Genomic DNA, 23,740 nt, shown 5'->3' on the forward strand with positions numbered 1-23,740 from the left:
CATTTCATTTGATATCATGTGTCAATATGTCTTATTATTATTCTTATTAAAACTAACTCCCTTGTGTAACTATTGGCAAAATTGGCAAAATTGTTGCGAACACACTCCAAAACACCTTTTTTCATTATACTGCTCCAGCGCTTCATTCCCAATGATAAATTAAGAAACCTGTCCGTGTAAGCAAGTTTTAATTTGAGGCTTAATAAACATTTGCACACATCAAAATCAAATATGTACACAAATAATAAAGAAATACGTAGGTGAATTGATTAGCAAAAACAAATAAGTGAAAATTGAATTTATAGATAAATAAATTAAGGTAATGTTTACAGTCTATTTTGATTTAACTTGATTTAACATACCGACATGACATTGATGCATCAAGGCGGTTTTATTTACAGGTGGCCTACCGCGAAAATCGAAATATTGTCTCTATCGATCGAATAGGCAAGAGTGATAGAGAGGCAGAAAACGAAACCGAACTTTTGATTTTCGTGTTTCGCGCCCTGTGATTGTGCTACTGACGCCCTCTACGCAGAGTTTTGCGTAATATCCCCTATAGCTGTTACGGCAGCCCCACCACGCATAACAACTATACGGGTATTGATGGCTGTTTAATTTAGAGCTTTGCGATTCTAGAATTAAGATATACTTTGCGACTATAGATTGATGCAATCGGCTTCTCTCTGAACACTATATGTATACCTACAATGACCACGATATTCATTTTATGTGTCGCACGCCGCATCCTTCGATCCTTTGTCCTGCTGTCGCTGTACTAAGGAAAAACAAAACAAACAAGAACACATTTAACTTACAGAGATGATATAAGTAGGTACTTACTTATTAGTTAGGTACCTAAGTTAGGTCTGAAGTCTGTTATAGGTATTAATATTTGATATTACCTATTATCACTCCTTGTTTATCTAGGTATTTTATTATTTAGTATTGAACATTAATTACAAAGCTTTTGGTGGCAATTAGGTAGGTACGGGGATTTTTTCTCAGTTGTTCCCAATGGTGTCAGCTATAGGAATAGCCCCAAGTTATCAAAATTATACTATGTACTTACTTAGGCGCTTAAAAGCACACTGGATACCGCTATTCAGAAAATAATTCCATAGTCGCAGATACGGTCTACTTATGGAGCGCTGTTTCATCCGCTACTATCGATACTGACTGTACCTATTATTTTATAAGAATTTTAACTCACAGGTTTGAGTCAAATCTTGCAAGCAAGGTTTATACAGTTCTCCACTTCCAAATGACGATCTACTTACTAGGTACTTCCGTTCATCGATGATAAAAAAACGATTAGAGCAGTGGTGGGCAAAGTACGGCCCGCGGGCCAAGTGCGGCCCGCGAAAGGATTTATCTGGCCCGCCGCCGGTCATTTTAAAAAGTGTATAATAAAAATACATTTTTGGTGTAAATCTGGCCCTTCTCTGAAATTCCTTCAAGTTTTGGCCCCTCATGAAGAAAGTTTGCCCACCACTGGATTAGAGTCTGTTCGGCAAAAGAAGAGTCGTGTAAAGTATTGGGCCCCATACATTCGACGACTCTTCTCTTTCCGCACAGACTCTAGTAGCTACAGGTATTATGAGTTTGGTGACGGAGACCGGACTTTATCTTAGAAACTACGTATACCTATGGATTAAACAACATTGAATCGCACTGACCTTTCGACGGTTAAACCTCTCTATTTAACCCCTCGAATCCCAGCCATGGACATTGTCGAAACCCCTAGAGAGGTTTCTGACTATTCGTACATTTTGTATGAAATCGCGTGTGCGATATCGTGTCACATGACTAATATTAACTTTTATCATTTATGAACTTCCGACTTATCAGACTCGGTAAATCGGGGCTACCAACATACATAATGCCCTACAGAAGTTAGAGGGTTTGGTCACTTATCAGTACTTTGGCGGACAATTTCTCCCATTAGGTTGAGTTTGGGCAGCTTAAAAATACGTGTCTGTTATTTAAGACTACCTACTCTATCTATATATCTAATCTATCTATTTATCTAATACCTTTAAACGAGCAATTCTTATTTAATAATAATAAATAAAAAATAATAAAATGTTTATTTTCTAATGAATATTCACAAAGGTACAGTTTTTACTGAGCTCCACACTAGGCAACGCCTGTCCTGTGGAGGAGCTTGACACTTTAGAATACTATCTAAAAAATATATAACAGTAAAGGTAATAATTATAAAGTATTTCAGTGAGACTATTACAAAACTGAATTACACTAGTTTTATCATTTAGAATGTATACAAAGCTAGTCAGCAGGTAATACTGAACACTGTGAAAGGAACGTAAAACAAACTGAGAAGGAAAAAGAATGACTTTTAACATAATAAAAAGAAATTTAAGTTAAGTACTAGTCTAATTTATGATTGTGTGTGTGTATGTGTGGGTGCTTGTGAATGTGTTGTGTGTGTATGTGTGTGATTGAGTGCGTATGTTTATGTCCATATGAGTATGAAGGTTTGTATCAATATGGTATCCTTATGAGGTTTTCAGTCTCTGAGTAGGATAGGTGCATCAAACAGTTTAATAATAGTTTTTTTGTTTGAATTACTGAGTTTTCCTGAAATTTATAGAGCCTAATTAAGCGATTGTAAATACGGGGATACAGGAAGATTGCAAAGCGGTGAGAAAATGAAGTCTTGACTGGGGTGATAGGTATTTTGAATATTCGATATTTAAGTAATGTATTATATTGGGGCAAGTTTAAGACTGATTTGTGTACATGTAACGCGACTCTTAATAAATATAGCTTTCGGACACTGAGTACCTGCGCTTCACGGTATAAATTAACAGTGGGATATCTAATCGGCTTTCTCAGGGCTACTTTTAGAACTGCTCTTTGTGCTCTTTCAAGTTTTAAAAGGTTTGTCGTTGTGGTGCCTCCCCAGGCCAGAATACAGTAGTTTATTACTGATTGTCCAAGGGCCAAATAAACTGTTTTAAATAGGCAAAGGTTAGCAGACTCACGGAGTATTTTCATTGTATATATCAGTTTCCTTACTCTTCCTGAGACAGCAATCATATGCCCTCTGAAGTTAAGTTTATCATCTATTAAAATTCCGAGGTATTTAATTGAACTAGCTCTTGACATGAAGTCACAATTGCAGTGTTGAGCTGAAGTTACAAGGGAAAGACAATTAGGACTATGGATTTTAAGATTACGCTGAAGTCTTGGAGATGATGCAGAAGTTTTATGGAAACAAAGAAACTTGGATTTTGATGTGTTCAGGGTGAGAAGATTCTGCTTCAGCCACTTGGATACTAGAGAAATTCCGTTTTCGGCAGTGTCAATGACAGTATCCCAAGAAGGGCCGTGGAAAATTATAGCTGTGTCGTCGGCGTAACACAATACGTCGGCATTTTTTACTGGGATACTCGATATGTCATTTATGTATAAGAGAAAGAGGGTGGGACCTAAAATGCTGCCCTGTGGTACACCGAACGATATTGGTTTTACATCACTTAAGTGCTCTCCGATTTTAACGCACTGGCTTCTATTAGTCAGGTAACTGAAGAACCAATGTAATGTTTTGCCGCGGATTCCATATGCTTCCAGTTTTTTCAGCAGGATGGGAACGGAAACTGTGTCGAATGCCTTTGCTAAATCCAGAAAGATTCCGACACAGGCCCGCCCCTCGTCCAAGTGCTTTGAGATTGTTTTTGTTAGCGTCGACACTGCATCTTCTGTTGATAATCCTTTACGGAAGCCGAACTGTCGATTTGTTAGCAGAGAATTAGTTTCTAGATAAGCCACTAATCTTTTGCTAACAATTCGCTCTAAGAGCTTTGAAACAGATCCTAATAGAGATATTGGCCGATAGTTACTGGGTATGTCTTTTGTGCTTCCTTTATGAATCGGTACCACTGCTGTTACTTTCCAAGCAGAAGGGAAAACACCAGTCTCAATACTCAAGTTAAATATCGCAGCAAGCGGTTCCGCAATCACTGGGGCAATGGCTTTCAAAATTTTATTGTTTATGTTGTCTAGCCCCGGGGAGCTGTCAGGGTTTAATTTTTGAATGAGGCAAAGGATTTCTTGTTTATCTGTTGGGGACATGAATAAAGAGTTCGATGGGGACCAATTAATTTTGAGCTTATTTGCAAGAGACTCTTCGGTTTCATTCTCCTGTACGAGTATTTTGTTTGCAAGGTTTTGCCCGACTGAGGAAAAATACTCATTGCAAATGTTTAATGAATCCCTTTCATTGTTTTCAATTTTGGTCAGATCTTGAGCCGCGGGTGCTGATGGATTGCGATGGGTAATTTTATTAATGGTTTGCCACAACTTTTTGGGAGACTTTTGGTGAGCTGTCAGTTCTTTTTTATGGTATTCAGCATTTATCTTTCTGAGAAGGTTATTGAAAAAGTTGCGGTATCTTACGTAAATAAGTTTTTTATTATCATCCTCCGGGAATTGTTTGGAAATGAGATGGAGTTTGTCTCTCTGTTTTGAGCACCTAATGAGTCCAGGAGTCATCCACGGATGTATGCAAAACTTGGAACGGCTTATTTTGACGAGTTTAGAGTTTTTGGAGATAGCATCTAAGATTATAGTGGAAAATTCAGACACGGCGTCGTCGACCGATTTAGTGTCTCCAAGGGGAGACCATTCTACAGATTCAAGACTTTTATAAAGCCCTGCATAGTCAACTTTCAGTTTTGATCTTTTCAGAGCTGCGTTTTTCTGATGTTGTGTTTTAATGCCTATCATAATCAAACTGTGATCAGTGAGGTCAGTAGAACAAACGACCGATTCAGCTTCAGATGTGCTTTCTACGAATATGTGATCTATGCAGGTTTTACCATGTGTCGGTTTGTTTATGTACGGCAGTAGCCCATAACAAGTAAGCAGTTCCAAGTAATTGGATACATGTTCTTCGTCTGATGCGGCATCTAAAATGTTAATGTTTATATCACCGGACAATATAAGGCAGGGATTTCGACTAACAGATTTAAGGAGCTGATCTAGGGACAAAATAAAATTATCAGTATTAAGAAATGACGGAGACCGGTATAAGCCTAGAACAGTAAAAATATTAGGAACTTCTATCTTTAAACAGTTTGCTTCAATTATATCTGGTTCCGAGACGTTTGGTGACCATTTGTTATTAACATAAGCTATTACCCCGCCGGATTTATTTATGTATTTTTTCGTACAGAATGATGTATATCTTTCGATTTGTTTAATCGTAGAATTATCGTTAATCCAGCACTCACTAAAGATAATTACATCAAAAGTAATGTTTAATCTGAAAAATATCAACAAGAAGTTATCAAAGTTCCGTAGCATACTCCTAATGTTTACATGAAGAAGTTTAAATGTATATTTCGTGATAAAGGGACTACATTCTTCGGGAGTTGGAATTTCATGGCATTCAATATTAAAAGAATTGTCTATTTCAGTGATGAAATCTAGCGCAGCCATAGAGAAAAAATGAAAATTAGGAATAGTAGTGCTCTGAGCAGAAAATGCCATGATGATGAGCGTCGTCCCTTAGAAGTAATAAATATTTACCCTGAATAATGTGTGTTGTAGGTCTAGATGTGTGTTTTAAGTTATGTGTTTTTGAAATATGTGTATTTGTATTGATTCCAAGTAGAGTATTTTTGATATTGGATATAAATAATGTAATATCAATCTTATTAATGGGAGAAAACCAGCTACAACAAACCAACAAATATAAGGTATCTTACTTAAGTTATTCGTCTCGTTTCCCTGACAATTTCTGAAGATCTGCATCCGATCTGATCTGTATGGCTGGGCTTCCATCACTGCCTTCGTGCTTTCCAACATATATTTTCCCTCCGCGTGTCCAACAGTATTTGTATCCATGCTCTTTGACCCAAGCTCGTGCGTCTCGAAATAAATGCCTACTGTCACTAGTCAGCCGCTCATTTACATGTACATTTTCCTCTCGGGCTCTGCCGGAACAACATCCTTGCTATTAAGCGATGAGCGCCGGATTCTAGCATTTTTCAGAAACTCTTCTCTCTTCGCCCTCCGCACAAAGGAAACTACTAACGATCGTGGTTGAGTGTTGCTCTTATCGCCGCTGCGGCGCGGCGGTCCCGCTCGTGACGCGTAGTTCACATCCTCCATTTCGAGGGCCATTCCCAGCTTTGAGGCTGTAGTCAATACCATGTGGTACGGGTTCTTACTTTGGGTCTCAGGGAGGCCTATAATTTCCGAGTGTGTGTTGAACTTGCTGATTCAGTTGGTTCTGGAGGTCTGCAACTTGGGCTTTAAGTAGAACGTTCTCCTTTTCCTTTTCTTCTAGGTGGCTAATGCGCGCGTCATAGGCATGGAGTTTTTCGGTTAAAGAATCAAAGCGACTTGCAAAATCTTTTTGAAGTTCAGCCATTTATTTATTTATATACCTATATTTATATTGGGGATTTCGGAAACGACTCTAACGATTTCGATTAAATTTGCTATATGGGAGTTTTCGGGGGCGATAAATTGATCTAGCTAGGTCTAGGCTAGGTCGTCTTTAGGTTGCTCTGGGAAAACGCGCATTTTTTAGCTTTTATATGTTTTCCGAGCTAAGCTACCAGACATTAATATAATTATCGAACGAGCGAGCGAAGCGAACGAAGTTCTTACATTCAACTTTGAACACGCGGCTGGCTAGCGGCACGTCCCGGCATTTCGATGTTTTTAAGCTGAACTGTCAGAAGATAGTTTGATACTCAATAACTAAAGTAAATTTGTTCTAATTTAAATGAAATTGGGTAAACATGTAGTCGAGGGCATTATATTTTAGTCATTATGAGCACGCTCGAAGAAAAGCTTAGAAGGCCAAAAAGCTGTTTGTGAGGGGGTTTGCTATTCTGGTCATTTTATTTGCAAGAAAGTATGGTCGAGATTGGTATCAAATGAAAGTGGTCGGCTTACACTTTTATAATATCGTTTTTAAATTTACCATTTTGAAATAATTAGCAAGATAAAAATAAACATAATATAGGCATATGACATTTGACAAGAAATATTTCGGCTTACCACAGATACAGTTTATTTTAATCTATATGGTGACTTAAATCTATCAGTTAAGGGCTCCACAGACCTTGCAAGAAATCCACGCGATTTTTGATCCAATGCCGCCTATAGTGCGACATAAAATAGTAGAAATTAAATAAAATGGAATTCAAAAATGTCCATACAAAATTGTTGCCATGTGTAAGCTATTTACGTCAAAAATGTGACAGTCACGTAGAAAGTGGCGCCATCATTTATTAACCGACTTCCAAATCTCAAAAGGAGGAGGTTATCAATTCGATTGTGTGTTTTGAGGGTTCCGTACCTCAAAAGAAAAACAAACGATAGGATCACTCGTGCGTTTGTCTGTCTGTCTGTCTGTCCGTCTGTCACAGCCCATTTTCTCCAAAAGTACTGAACCAATTAAATTAATATTTGGTAAAGCCTGACAACAGTTTATTTAACCCTGAGATAGTGTCGCTGGAAACAGCTTACGTATGGCAATAATGTGCGTACGTCATGTATAGTCGGGGTAGTGGGCATTGGCTTCATGTTGATACTCGTATAATGTCAAAACATTGCTTACAGAGAATTCGGTTCTTTCAATTTATCTATTCGTCAAAATCTGATTCTAAATATTCAATATTTATATATTCTTCGTTTTCTGACTCTGACGAAGTCTGATTTTCATCAGATGTTGTGTCGCTTTCAGGACCACCAACCTCGATTATAAACCGTTCAGTCTCCAATTCGATTATAGGATTTTTATCGTCGATCTACATAAACCTTAAATGAAATATTAAAGTTTAAACCAAACAATTAACCAGTTCAATTAAACCGCACTATATAATGTCAATACCGGTCATGTCAACAACCAACTTTAAAACATTGTTTATTGGAATACTATGTAATCCTTCGTCTTTTTAAGCTGTAAGTATTTGATTGCATTCACTACAATTTTTTTCGCATCTTTGGTAATTTTTTTTAGCATTTTTGTAATAAAACCGTTTATATTTGAATATATTCGTAGATATTTTCCGTTTGTTTACACACATGACATTCGATGACATCCAACGTTCGTTGTCAAAGAGTACTTGTTGCCAGTAAAAGAAATTAGTACCATTGAAAATCCGCAAAATGGCAAGGGTCAAATAAACTGTTGTCAGGCTTTACACATATGTAAATTCGTGACCCAAAGACGAATACCTATCGTACGTAAACAAATGAATTTTAGTCATGGAGGCCAGTTTTGGGGGGTAACTAAAAAAAGAATTTTAAATAAATAGTTTAGAAGTTATTTACGAAAATAGCCAAAAAATTACCATTCCCCCCCCCCCCCCTTTATCTTTGAAACTTCTTTACCTATAGATGACAGGAAAACCTATTAGAAATGTGCAGTCAAGCGTCGGACTAATTACTTAGTTTTTGATCTGACCCCTACGGGTTTTTAAAGGCAATTCACTCGCGTTTCACATATAAAAAATACATTGTTACAAATTGGGTAATGTACGGAACCCTTGCAACGCGAGTCCGACTCGCACTTGACCGGTTTTTTTTAAATGTTTGTTACTCCATATCCTTGTCATTACTGGACCGATTTTAAAAATTCTTTTTTTGATTGTATGTATAATATACATACAGATTGGTCCTGTTTTTGTCAAAACCCAGTTCTGATGATGGGATCCATAAGGAATCGAGGGAACTCCTCAAATCTTAAAGGCATTCATATAGTGATTTATTTGTTTTTATCAACAAATCAAGCACATACATTAAAAAAAGTGACATTTGATGAAGTAGAACTGCTGATGATGATCAGAACGGAACTCTTCAACGACGCATAGTTCACGTTTGGCGATTTGTCCTCTTCGTTATGTTTGTTAAGCAAGTTAAGTTTCTAAGCCACATTTTTGTCAAGCTCGAGTTCTGATGATGGGATCCATGAGGAATCGAGGGAATTTTAAAGGCATGCGGATAGATATTTTTGTATTTTCATCAGAAAATCAAGCATTTTCATGAAAAACTGTCGCATTTGATGAAGTGGAACTGCTGATGATGATCAGAATGGAACTCTTTAACGACACATAGTACACGTTTGGCGATTTCGAATTTCGATTTTGACGGAGCTGGCCCTGGACCCAGCCTAGACCTGGATCCGGGCTCTTATCTGGACCTGAACCCGGACCTGGACCTGGATTTGGACCTGGACCTGGACTTGGACCTGGACCAAGACCTAGACCTGGACCTCGACCTGGACCTGGAACTAGACCCGGACTCGGACTCGGACCCGGACCTTGACCCGGAAAACCACTGATACCTAAACTAACTAAACCATTATGTATGTAAAGTATAATGATGCCAAACTTACTAGCCCCTCCCGCTCAAACCCCCGTACACCGCACCGCACGCGCCGTTAAGTGGGTTAGGTTAGGTTTGAACTGCGATCCTCACAGAACCGAACAAAAGTGGGTTAGGTTAGGTTAGAACTGCGAGCCTTACAGAAACGAAACGCTACTAGAAAAGTGGGTTTGGTTAAGTTCGAACTGCAATCCTCACAGAACCGACTGCTATCACAGAAGTGGGTTCGTTAGGCTAAAACTGCGACCCTTACAGAAACGAAATGGTACCTACTAGAAAAGTGGGTGGTTTTACCTCCTTAGAAACCGGTTTATTTTTCTTAAAAATTATTTTCTACTCTTTTATGTCGCACTATACGAGTAAGTAGGTGCAACAAAATCGCTCTATATAATTTTTGCCAAACCGCGAGTTCTCAGTTCGGGGCAAACTACTAGTTATATATAAAAATAAATCAAATCGGAGCCGGATAGTTGGGTCCTTGCCTTGTTAAACGGACTCTACCTATGATTAAATATTATATTGCATTAAAACAAACTAATATTGTCACTGAACGATTGTGATTGTCCTTCTAGCTATTTTTAACTATAAACACGTTGGGGCCGAGCTTTCCCACCAGACGAACTCGGTGTACCTAGCGCCCACACCCTTCCACTTCAACCTAAGCCTAGAAATATAAATCAATCATTAATCTAAGTAGGTAAAGTGCCTCTTGTTCCGCGACTGATGACCACTGATGACAGTGATGACCAAGGAGTGTCTATTAAGTACCTACTATAGCTACGACATTCAAATATTTACTACTCCAAACCGGAATACTCGTTGCATGTTTGCTGTTAGTTATTTGACGAAATATTTGACATTCATTAATAATAATCACGAACACTGTTCACACACGGCACGGATTCAAAAAATACTCGAAGTTAATATTTGCACAAACACATGCGAACGGCTGTTAAACGAGGTATGTGTGACCGCAATAGAACATGGTTAAAGGATAACTCACGCTAGACGAGCCGGGGCCGGGCCGGAGCTTCCGGCCCTTTTCTATGGAAAGCACCACGTGATCACCGATCAGCCGTCATAGAATATGACATCTAGGACGCCTCGGGTCGGGCCCGGCCCGGGCTAGCGTGAGTCATCCTTTATCGACAACTACATATACTACCAAAATTGAAAAATGAGCAAATAATGAGTTAGCTTACTTGGTTAATAATAAAATTTCAGCAGTATGACTTACACGTTCAACACCTAAAGTATTAATAAATATAAATATCAGGGGACATCTCTTCTTACACAGATCAACCTAGACCCAAACTAAGCAAAGCTTTTACTATGGTTGCTAGGCGACGATATACATAACTTATCGAACGAGCGAGCGAAGCGAAGTGAGTGAGTGAGTTCTTACATTCAATTTGGAACACACGGCTGGCTAGGGGCACGTCCCGGCATTTCGATGTTTTTAAGCTGAACTATCAGAGGATAGTTTGATACTCAATAACTTAAGTAAATTTGTTCTAATTTAAATGAAATTGGGTGAACGTAAAGTTGAGGGCATTATATTTTAGTCATTAAATTTTGAACAGGCTCGAACAAGAGGTTATTGAGCTAGAAGAGCTTAAAATGCTAAAAAGCTATTTGTGATAGTCCGTGGCGCTCACGACACAAAAATGCGATATACGGCAATTGATGATGATGGAATTTCCTTTTGCAGAGTTGCTCCTTTTGACTCACAGATTGATTTAGGAAGGAGAGCCAACCGAATTTTTGATGCAAAATTTTGACTTAAGGGGGGGTGCCCCCTGAAATTTGTAAAAAAATAAGTTTTGCTATGTGCTCAAGTTTGGTATTATTTTCGGGTAAATCAAGGATGCCAAATTCATTTCTGATATTTACTTTATACGGTTTCATATAAATAATTTAAAAAAAAATGAAAAATAAAAATTTGCCATTAATTTTTTTCCGAATAAATGCCAATTTTTTTCTTATTTTTATATATACACAAAAATAAAAATTTCATGAAAAAGCTCTACTATTTCTCATTATAAAAAGTAGACACATGGCATATTTATTTCTAAAAATGTAGAGACAAAAAAATGAAATGCAGACCTACTTTCGTCCACCAGCTCACTGAATAGTATACAAAGATATGAGTTACAGCTATGAGAATTACGGCGTTTGATGATGATGAGATACCCTTTAGCATAGTGAGTCCTTTAACGGGTACGGGAACCTTGATTTTAGGTAGGGTGTGGATGAAAGGGTGGGGATGATTTGTCCCATACAATCATAAATTTATGAAAGCATCTGTTTAGGTTTCTGCATTAAGTTTGGTGTCATTGTCGAGTAAACTAAAAGAAAAAAAAGGAAAATGGACTAATAATTACATTATTTCGTATTTTAAAGATTTTACTACCTATATATTTGTAAACACTCTTTAACATTGCTTATGCTCGGTGCACAACGTAATCCGATTTAAGGGACGTAGCTATACGGAGGAAAATAATTTAAATACTAGTCAATATTTACATTATTAATTTGTATTTTGAAGATTTAATTACCTAAATGATTTCTTTCTTTTGGTTTACTCGAAAATGTCACGAAACTTATTGCAGAAACCTAAACAGGTGCTTGCATAAATTAATGATTGTATGGGACAAATCACCCCACCTTTCATCCCAACCGTACCAAAAATCAAGGTGGCTCTCCTTCCTAAAATTATCTAAGGGTTCTAAGGACTCACTATGTATAATAAAAAGGGATCTCATTATCATCAAACGCCGTAAATTGCTTAGCTGTAGCTCACATCGTTGTATCTTGTTCAATGTGCGGTCGAAAGTAGGTCTACATTTAATTTTTTTGTTCACATTAATGTAAAATAAATATGCCATATGTATACTTTTTATAACGAGGAATAGTAGGGCTTTTTCATGAAATTTTTATTTTTTGTGTGCATATTTAAATAAGAAAAATATCAGCTTTTATTCGAAAAAAAATTAAATAGCAAATTCTTATTTTTCATTTTTTTTAATTATTTATATGAAATCGTATAAATTAAATATCAGAAACGAATTTCGCATCCTTGAGCTACACGAAAATGATACTAAAGTTAACCACATAGCAACACTTTATTTTTTACAAAGTTTGGGGTGCACCTCCCCTTAAGTCAAAATTTTGCATCAAAAATTCGATTGGCTCCCCTTCCCAAATCAATCGGTCAGTCAAAAGGAGCAACCCTGCAAAAGGAAATTCCATCATCATCATTTGCCGTATAATTAAGTGAACACCAGGGACTATGAGGGGTCTTGCTATTCTGGCCATTTTAATTGCAAGAAAGTATGGTCGAGTTTGGTATCAAATGAAAGTGCTCGGTTTACACATTTATAATATTGTTTTATTAATTTAAGATTTTAAAATAATTAGCAAGTTAAAAAGATATAAAATTACTCAATGTCAAAATACTTTTGATCGTTCTTATCCCAGACATAAATACACTTTTTGTGTGAAACTGTATAATCACTGACCACTGTAAAATACCGTACACGGCGGGAAGAAGTTGATAACTCGAGATATTCTACCGAAGAAATTTGTACTTAAAATAAAATTACATAAGGTTCAAATTTCTTCAATTTTTTCCCGCGAGTTATCAACTTCTTCCCGCCGTGTACGGATTATAATGCCTATTGTGCAATCCAAGATGGCGGCCATGCACTATGTCATAAAACGTCGGCTTAAGTCGCAAACCTCGTAACTCCATTTCAAGGAAATTAGTAATTGCTACCTTCGACAACAATACTTAAAGTCGTAAACCTCGTAACTCCCCCGGAGGAGGTACGAGGTTTGCGACTTAAGCCGACGAAAAGTCGTCATGGATGTCGTTTTATAGGTTTTAGGGGCCCCGATTTCGAAAATGACCATTTTGGAAACCAAAATGGCGGCCATGCAGTATGTCATAAAAGTCGTAATCGATGTCGTTTTATAGGTTTTGGGGGGCGCAGATTTCGAAAATGATAACCATTTTGGATTCCAAAATGGCGGCCATGCACTATGTCATAAAAGTCGTCATGGATGTCGTTTTATAGGTTATAGGGGGCGCAGATTTCGAAAATGATGACTATTTTGGAATCAAAGATGGCGGCCATGCACTATGTCATAAAAGTCGTCATGGATGTCGTTTTATAGGTGTTAGGGGGCCAAGATTTCGAAAACGATGACCATTTTGGAATCCAAAATGGCGGCCATGCAGTATGTCATAAAAGTCGTCATGGATGTCGTTTTGTAGGTCATGGTCATCATTTTCGAATTCTGCACATCTGTTTCAAATAAGGTATAAATGCATCCTAGTAAGTCAACAACATCTATATCTACTATCGAAATGTACTTTTGATAGTAGTAGTACGAAATGTAATCTGAAAGGAATCAAGTAATGCATTCCTGTAATGAGGAATCGACATTGATTCCAATTACTAGTAATTGTAATATTCGAAGAATTGATTCCTGATTCCTCAAATGGAATTGTACTTAGTAACTCGGTATTGTTAGATTACAAAGTAATCTAGGAATCGGTAATCAGATTACAAAGTAATTTCAAGTAATCGTGGAATCAGGAATCAATTACGAAATGCCTCTCGGACTAAGTAGCACTGCATTCAATTGATCTTTTTGGCAAACCGCGAGTTCTCAGTTCGGGTCGAACTACTAGTATAGATAAATACATACTTATATCAGCTTATATGCATAGAAAACACCCATAACTCAGGAATAAATATTTGTGTTCATCACACAAATAAATGCCCTTACCGGGATTCGAACACAGGACCATCGGCTTCACAGGCAGTGTCACTACTCACTAGGCCAGACCGGTCGACAGTATGGCTAAACGTTGAAAAGTACAACGATATTATTGATATGCATTGTACGTTCTCTCTAATGCACCGCCAACAATCTTCTCTGCTTTGCCCTAAGGTTGACTGGTAGAGAATGCCTCATGGCATTAAGTTCCCTTTTGTACCTACACTAAGTTTTTATTTTGTGCAATAAAGTATATAAATAAATAAATAAAAATATATTAATATTTCCATTTCAATATTAAATTAATTCTTGGAAAGCGCTAAAAAGTATGTTGTTTGGTAATGTTTCAGGCCGAATACTGGGCCTAGAGTTGGTGGCGCCGATGAAATCTAACGGCCTCCGCTGTAGCGTCGCCGTGTTTGTTTGCTGGGCCCTCGTGGTGGCCGTCGGCCTCGGCCTCTACCTCTTCCAACTCGCCACCAAGCCCACCAGACTAGACCTAGGTAATATTCGGGACATGATTCCCTATTCTCTTAACATACAATAAAAAACTTTGATCTCTTATATTTTCCCAATTAATCCACTCTAATTTTATCCGATGCCTTGACACACTTGTCTGTTACGTACGAACTACCTTTATTCTCTTTTGGTTTGTTACATACCTACCTACTAACAATTTCTTTCTGTTAAATTTTCTTACCAAAGAACTACCAAAGCTACATCGTTGCTGGTGCATATGTCGCAGTCGGATCGTATAATCCGCCGTATTACATTACGGCTAGCCGTTTTCAAAAACAGGGGCGTTTTGAAATGCGGCGGTTTAACGATTAGCCGGATTGAATGCGGCTGAATGAGAATCCGCCGGAATATATTCAGCGCCATACGTTCTTCAACACGGCTAGCCGTAATGTAATACAGCGAGTCATTAGTCGCCGCTTTGACAGTTTATAGTTCCCATTTTTAACACCCGTGGCGCTGCCTGACAAACGCTGGGGTGTCCATCAAATCTGGAGTTCGTCGGACTGTTTCTTTTCAAAAAACAGTTCCATAGCAACTTAACTAGACGGAGCCCCGCTTCGCGGGGCTCCTATTTCTGAGCGGTTTGCCCTTCGGGCATCTGAAGCTACCTAACGAACCTAACCTACCTACCTATTGATTAGTGAGACGTCCGTGAAAACATTACACTTTGGGGAAAAAAGCGTAGGTAGGTAAGTAGGTTAGGTTCGTTAGGTAGCTTCAGATGCCCGAAGGGCAAACCGCCCAGAAATAGGAGCCCCGGTTGCGGGGCTCCGTCTATTTAAGTTGTGAAGGAACTGTTTTGGAAAAGAAACACATGTAGTGCGGTGGGGCCATGGTAAAAATAAATTAAATTGCAAACATTGTCAAACTCCGGTTACGTAGGCGACCGAAAGAACTGGTCACTCTACAATCTAAAATAGTAGTACGATGCGGCTAAACGTAGGCCGCCTTATTGAAGAACGTATCGCAATGACAATCCGGCTAATCGTCGAGCCGCCGCATTTCAAAACGCCCCTGTTTTTGAAAACGGCTAGCCGTAATGTAATACGGCGGATTATACGATCTGACTACGACACATACATCATATGTAAAAAATACTCATAGAGTCAACATATGACAGAACTTTCAGATCTTTCAACACCTTAATCGGATCATTTCAAATAATTTGACACAGAAAATCCAAACGTTTTTGGCATTTCTGAAGCTCATTTAACAAAACTTTTATTATTAAGTATGAGTATTATGACCAGACTAGGCATCGCATTTTAAATAACCGGTAGACATGCTTCTAACTGTAATTTGGAACTAAACAAGCATAAAATAATGCGTATTTTTTTTTGATTAGGTCTAAATGAAACCTGGTATTTCCGACGTGACGATTGGCAAGCGATGCCTCCGTACAACACAGTCTACCTGTCCCTGCCAGTATACAACGTTGTCATCGGCCACACGGGCACAGGCTATTGTAACCAGACTCGCCGCTGCATCGAAACAATGCTAGCAATACAACAAGACAATCTACGGAGAGATTTTGACGATATCGTCCCTAACTTTTTAATCGGCGGCGAAGGAACGGTCTTCGAGGGGCGAGGAGCAAACGTAGTAGGGGCAATGGTGAAGGGATGGAACTTAAAGAGTATAAGCATCATGTTCATGGGAGACTACAATACAGATATGACAGCTGATATCCAGTTTGCACATTTGAGGATTCTGATAGAGCAGCTGGTGAAGGATGGCGTGCTGCACCCAGAGTACCTGGTGCACGGTCAGTGCCAGTTGTCGCCGGACACGGTGCAGCCGGGACGACACGTGTTGGACCACTTACACGATGTGCCGCATTGGAACCCCGCGAACACGGAACATTGTCTTAAATATTTTAGGACTTCGTAAAGAAACGCATATTGTGAACTGAAAATATTATGGGATGTGAAATGTTAACAGACTATAAACTCAAAAGTCCTTGGAGCCTCTGACTAGTATGGTGCGACTACGATCGAAAGGGAATGCGATCGAGTTTACGCAGTCGCTAACTTAAATGTCAAGTGCCAATTCGTGGTAACCGTACTGTATCCATAAAGTTATGTGACATAAGGTAATTGTAAATATTAGAAGATAGAAGATGACACCATCGGCATCATCCCATTGTATATTTTTATTATTCTTTGTTATCATAAGTTTGATGTGGGCATTTCAGAATGCCGGCTTTGTCTTTATGGTATTAGTAGATTAACTTAGATTATCTAGACTGATAGCGAACAAATTTCGCAGCCAATTGATCTCCTAATTAAATGTTGTGTTTATCAGTTAAGGTCCCACTTTATAAGAATTAATTTACATGGAAATATTGTTTTAAAAACATAAATATAAAGTTTAAAGCTACGAGTATGTAGAGGGAATAGGGCATCTAGGAGGGCTACGCCATTGAACTATGTATTATTAGGTACGACGTACAGAACCAGTATTTTACGCCATGGGTTGTTGTTGGCCGACAACAAACTATGGAAGCCGAGCGTGAATCTCGCGATCCAAACGCGTAAGCGCCATGAATATCACGGCGCTTACGACGTTTTGGTCGCGTGGAACAGGTTGCGTTTGCGACAATTTCATTTAGTGATCCAAAAGACTCGAGCCTTTTGAGCTCTTTTTTTAGGGCTCGCCTCATCTCTTGATGCCTAAAAGGCTAAAAGCCTATTTAGCTCTTTAGCCCCCGAGCCTAGTTCTATTTAAGAGCCTAGAATCTTGGGGCTAATAACCTTATTAAGCCCCTAAAAAAAGCCTATTTAGCTCTTTAGCCCCCAACCGGCTGGCCGGGCTTAATAAGGTTATTAGCCCCAAGAGTCTAGGATCTTAAATAGAACTAGGCTCGGGGGCTAAAGAGCTAAATAGGCGTTTAGCCTTTTAGGCGTCAAGAAATGAGGCGAGCCCTAAAAAAGAGCTAAAAGACTCGAGTCCTTTGGATCACTAATTTCATTGTTTGGTATGGCTTCTATATGGTGATAATATCTCAATGGGCTACGCCTAGCTGTTAAAGTCTGTGCGGAAAGAGAAGTCTTGAAATGTATGGGTACCAAATACAATTACACGGCTCTTCTCTTTCCGCACAGACTCTACCTACATATGTTTGACAACCTTATTAAGGATTTTTTACAGTTAATAGATAGTATGTATTATTTATAAGTGTTATTCCCACATTCCAAAATTTTTGGAAGATAGGTATTAAGCAAGGCAGCAGTCGACTTTGTTTTTATGTTACAACCAAGTTACAACAGTGTTGTTTTGTGATTCACCATTTAAATGTCGAAATATAAATCTGCCTTGCTAAGATTAAAAGAATCTAGTCTAGTAAAATGGAAATGTGTGTTGTAAATTTGGTTTATTCAGTAAAGACAATTTGGTTAAGTACTAAGTTTATGAGATGGTAAGACTGGACGTGGAAATTATAAAAATGTAATATAATATTCAATTCATTTAAATATCTAACAGATAATTAACACACTGATGTTGTACGGGTTAGCAGTATTTACTGATTAACTAAATAAAATGTGACGTCCCACGGTCAAAGGTACCTTATGGCGGGTATGGAGTTATGCATACCCCAGTAATCTACAATAAATAAGCTATCGATAACACAAAAGATCAACCTTCTAGGTTGCGTAGTATACAGAGATATGATTTTTTGAAAATAATGTTGTGAAATGAGCAACTTTACGATAGAGAAGTTTTAAGTTTAGCCGCCTAAAAAACTATGTTCCTGAAGTAAGTTACATAGTTGACTACAAATAATAATACCTTATATATCTGAGATTAAAAAAATATTGCGACTTGTTCTGTAATGCAAATAGAAACTTTTGATATCGACTGATTTATGTGTATACTAACCAATCTCTTGAAATTAAAGTTTTATTTAATTTTCACGATTGATTGCAATGAGCTCTCAAGATTTAAATTTTATCTATTAGAAAACGACACTGACAGACAGTTTAAGCAAAAAACAATACCGATTTAGAGGTGAAAATGTATTTTCTGACTTTTTCATATAAAATCACAAAATTGAATATTTTTACTTTTAATGTGACACACAATCAATTTTTCTGAGCACATATGAAAGAAATTCTGTCATTCAAATGAAATAAATCCTAAAACCCCAACTAAATACTATATTTAACCCCTTATGCCACTTTAAACTTACATAACAATAACAGTATTTGCTCCATACATTTACGAAAAGGTACCTTATGGAAATAAATCTAATAATACATCACTACAAAATATCAATCATATTACAGTTTATCTTTTATGAATAGAAAATATTAATTTACATTAAACTGCCCCAAATTTAATTAGTTCTTCGTCATAATAATCTTAAAAAAGACCAATAATTTGTATGTAATGAAAAGGTACCTTGTGATTAAGTTACATGATGAGGCATGATGATGATGGAACAGTTAGGATAAACTAATAATATTTTGGGGTTAAGATGGTATAAATCGTCTATTTCTTATCAATAATATATTTCGGTTGCTATTGAAGATAAGCGGCATTGAGGTTCAATGACCTCAGATATTCCATAAGGTAATGCGTCGGGTATTGGCATTTTTCAGCACCAACCAATGGCTGATTTACTGCATGCGACCAAACCAAATGAAGATTACTCTAGTTAAGAAAGAGTTGACGAGAGTAACTTTGGTATAATAGCAGTCTACTTGGATTTGTGATGTCGGTCTATGTACGGTTATAATATTTGCGAGGCGCCCCAACCAGAACTGAAATTATCAAATTAGTTTTGCAGAATGCTAATACAGTTCACTACCAAACTTCTTTTCCCGTATTGACTAGTTTTTTTGGGAATTTTCAATCTTTATTCCATAAGGTACCTTTTCTACTAAACTCTGAGACGACATTACTAGGCTTATAACTAACTTATAACAAAAATAAAAACAGGTAAACAAACGTTACGCATTAAGGTTTCAGATCACACAATAAAAAAAAATTGAGCATTTTTTCACCTCTTTACAAAACATTTCATATCTCCGAAACTAGAAACCCTCATAAGGTACCTTTTCCCGTGGAACGTCACAAATAAAATAGAGTGGGCAGATATCAATGCAATATGACAAATATAAACTTTTTTTTCATCTTGTTCTGAGTCGCTCTGACATTTTATTGGCCTCGGTCTACCCTACTGTAGTACTAGCGGTTGACCAAAATCAGCTGCCAATGGTGTTAAAGGTATGAAAATCGGCACGATTAATCTTTAGGCCATTTGAATCAATTTGACCCGTAGCCTCAAAAAAAAAGAACAAACGGAAATGAGTTATGACGTCATCTTTTTTCTTGTATGGATAAAAACAAATTTTTGTTCAGAAACCTATCGTGTGTGGTATTAAATGAAAGGGCATTTTGAAACGATTCTAAAAATATATCACATTATTAAATTTCCGTCACTTGCATTCAATTAAAATAAAAATAATTTTCAAAACATACCAGGGTCAAACAGATCACTGTGTTATGTCTTTCCTGTAGACATACACGAGAGTTAAGGGCTATAAAGGCTAATTTTCTTATTTAACCCTTATCCACGTGAAAAGGTCCTCCTTTTATTTAGAGAACTATGATAAAATCATTACTTACATGCCCAAAAGCTGTTAACTATTGCCCACAGGAGAGAAAACTAGTGTGTTATCGCGAACAGTACATTTTTCTCTCCTGTGGGCAATAGTTGACAGCTTGTGGGCATGTAAGCAATGATTTTATCATAGTTCTCTAAATAAAAGGAGGACCTTTTCATGTGGATAAGGGTTAAATAAGAAAATTAGCCTTTATAGCCCTTAACTCTCGTGTATGTCTACAGGAAAGACATAACACAGTGATCTGTTTGACCCACCAAGTTTGGGCTCCTCCAGATACGAAACCATTGAATTAATTTTTATAAAATATACCTCAAGTAATACCCAATATCCTCATATCTAACCCCAAGAAATTAATTTCGAAAATATTTAGTTTTAGTATTTTTATTTTATTTTTTGATATTACACATTGTGATCTATCAATCTATCAATGAAACGGCCTAGTCGAAAGTGACCCTGCCTATGAAGCAGGAGGTCCCAGGTTCGAAGCCTGGTAAGTGTTCATCATTATCATCACACAAATAAATGCCCATATACACATATATACAAGCCTTGGTAATAAGGGCTAATAGATCACAATTTGTAATAATATTTTTTTTTTAAATACTTAACTAAATATTTTCGAAATTAATTTCTTGAGGTTAGATATGAGGATATTGGGTATTACTTGAGGTATATTTTACAAAAAATAATTCAACTGTTCTGTATCTGTAGGAGCCCAAACTTGGTATGTTTTGAAAATTATTTTTATTTTAATTGAATGCAAGTGACGGAAATATAATAATGTGATATATTTTTTAGAACCGGCTCAAAATGCTCTTTCATTTAATACCACACACAATAGGTTTCTGGACTAAAATTTGATTTTTTTTTTTTTCATACAAAAAAAATATGACGTCATAACTCTTATCCGTTTGTTTTTTTTTTTTGGTGCTACGGGTCAAATTGATTCAAATGGCCTAAACATTAATCGTGCCGATTTTCATACCTTTAACACCATTTGCAGCTGATTCCCGAATTTCAGGCTGTACCGCTATCACTACTGTTGGCTTAGTGTCTTATTATAAATAAACCTCCTTGATAGGGTTGTGACGTCACTACCACACAGCAGAATGGGCACGGTCGGTAACGTGTACAGACCAGGCAACCATAACTCGAGAGCAAGTTCTTAGCGCGCCAAGAAGGCTTGTAGATGCTTGTAGTATCCAAACGCAAGATCAATAGTCTTCTTCTGGCAGACTGAATTAATTTTATTTCACATTTTCTCTTTCGGTTTCTATTTCTAAAATTCCCATGAAAGTAGCTTCTAATATTGGTTAGAACGGAGTATTATTTTATTTTAAAGTAAAGTAATATAGTCAGAATGCAACATATTATGTTATAGGATATTATTTTTAAAGACATCCTTGATCTGCGATCATATATAACCATGGATACCGCCTTTAGGAACATTACCGTTCAAATTCTCGGGCCAAATTAGCACACATACACAATTACGCCTACATTCAAATAAGATGACGCGTTTACAGAGCCTGTAATCAAAGCTGGTAAACAAAATAAGAGTCATCTTTATTACACTAATGGTACATAGCTAAGTGTAGATGAAATGCATATAATGTCAATAACTACCAATCAGCGACATTAATCCGCTAATAACCTTCTTGCTGTACGTACTGGCCGCTGAGAGTTCGCGGTTCATATTTGATTAGAATATGACTTGGACAGGGATAGGTTTATGCCATACAGTGAAGAACCAGTCAAATAATTCACGTATAATAATTTAATGCAGATTAAAAGATAACTAGTTAAAATGTTGTTATGACATGACAGACTAACTCAACATAAGTAAATATATCATTGTTGTATAAATGTATTCCGCTATAATAAGTATTTTGTATATTTTATTATCAATCTGCATGGCAGTGCGAATTCGTTCAGGTATAGTCTGTCCGTTTTTCTAAGATCAAGTACGCCATAGTAAATGTATGGCGAACTTGATCTTAGAAATCGGACTGGCTATACAGTCTCCAAAATTTACATGGGTACACGAATCGGGTCAAAAATATTTGAACAGGCGGAGTCACAATAAATCCCCACTTTCAGTTCAGAATATTTTATATGTATATAGCCGGTCAAGCAAGTTTGTCAGTAGAAAAAGGTGCAAAATTAAAATTTTGTATAGGACCACAGCCGTTCGCGCGCTTACATTTTCTAAATTTGCCGCTCTTATAATATTTTAAACTTTCGCATTTTGAACACATATTAACTCACATAATTATACGAAACGAAACTGATTTACGTCGGTAAATCAAGGTAATTGAATATAATTCGCGTTAGACCCGTCTACAGTGTGTGTCTTTCATAATGACACTAATTTTAAGGGCTGAAAGTATAAGTCCTAATGAACTGAAATTAGCATATTTAGTTAAAAAATAAAAAAAAATCATTCAAATTAATTGGGCACGCAATGTATCAGTAACAAATTACACTTAACAATTGACAAGTGATTTCATTGAAATTTCGCTCTTAGTCTCCTGACACCTATTACAATTACCTACATCGTACATGTCGGTGACACTTTTGTTTTGATTGACAAAACCGTCAAAAATCATGACAAGTGACCTTGTTCGTAAGAAAAGGACTTAACCGCCCTGCTATCGCGAAACACTTTGCGAAGTTTCTCCTCTCTTTCTCACTCACAAAAGTTGCTTGAGGAGAAACTTCGCAAGTGTTTCTTGGTCAAAGTTCGATTAAACATAAAAAAAGATTGAAAAGTTTTTTTTATTAAAAAAATAATATCAATCTCTGCGATTCACTCGTCGAAGATAACGATGTTCGATGTGACATCCTTGCATTTCGATGCAAGTGTTGCATCGGCGTATGAGAGACTGATGTACGCTTTCAAAATTAGTGTTCTGCTGAAGTTCAAATGATTACGCACGCGAACGAAGACGGGGTCCATTTGCCAACGGTTGGATTCTCCCAGTAGTGGGCATGACTTCCCGGACACGCTGCAATGCACCGACTATGACTCTGGGGTTTTGCGGAATTCGACGATTTGGAAATCGCTCCCGATACAATGTTAACGCTAGTCTAGCATCTTGCATAGCTTCGCCATACATTAGAATCATATCCGCTAATTCTTGCGAGGTATAAGGCGATGGTCGTGGCATTTTGGCAAGAAAATTATGACATGACAATTTCATGAAAAAGTCACCTAAATATTTTACGTCAACCTACCTGCATCCTGTCATACCAGCCAGTGCAGTCAAAAGATTGATGTAAGTAGGTAACTTTGTGTTAACTAAGAAGGCGGAATCAGATAATCGTTTCGTTTGTACCGATTGACTGGGTTGAAGTGTGAACTTCACATTGATTGGGTTGAAGTGTCAAGATAACATCGAGTTTGTTGATCAACACAGACATTCCTAATA

General features: G+C 37.3%; 1 protein-coding gene across 2 annotated transcripts in view; it reads left to right on the forward strand.

The window, feature by feature from the left end:
- LOC134804117 (peptidoglycan-recognition protein SB2-like) overlaps window positions 1–23,740 on the forward strand; it is a 38,737-nt gene that overhangs the window by 798 nt on the left and 14,199 nt on the right. The window contains exons 2-3 of one of the 2 annotated variants that reach the window (XM_063777059.1): window positions 14,511–14,663; window positions 16,025–17,009. In XM_063777059.1, coding sequence (XP_063633129.1) covers window positions 14,511–14,663; window positions 16,025–16,569 — 698 coding nt within the window. In that variant the 3' untranslated portion in view covers window positions 16,570–17,009. Of the gene's footprint in view, window positions 1–14,510; window positions 14,664–16,024; window positions 17,010–23,740 lie in introns of those variants that run through there. The other variant, XM_063777060.1, reaches the window with a different exon arrangement.

The sequence above is a fragment of the Cydia splendana genome, chromosome Z (genome assembly GCF_910591565.1).
Source record: "Cydia splendana chromosome Z, ilCydSple1.2, whole genome shotgun sequence".
In the NCBI taxonomy this organism is placed as follows: domain Eukaryota; kingdom Metazoa; phylum Arthropoda; class Insecta; order Lepidoptera; family Tortricidae; genus Cydia; species Cydia splendana.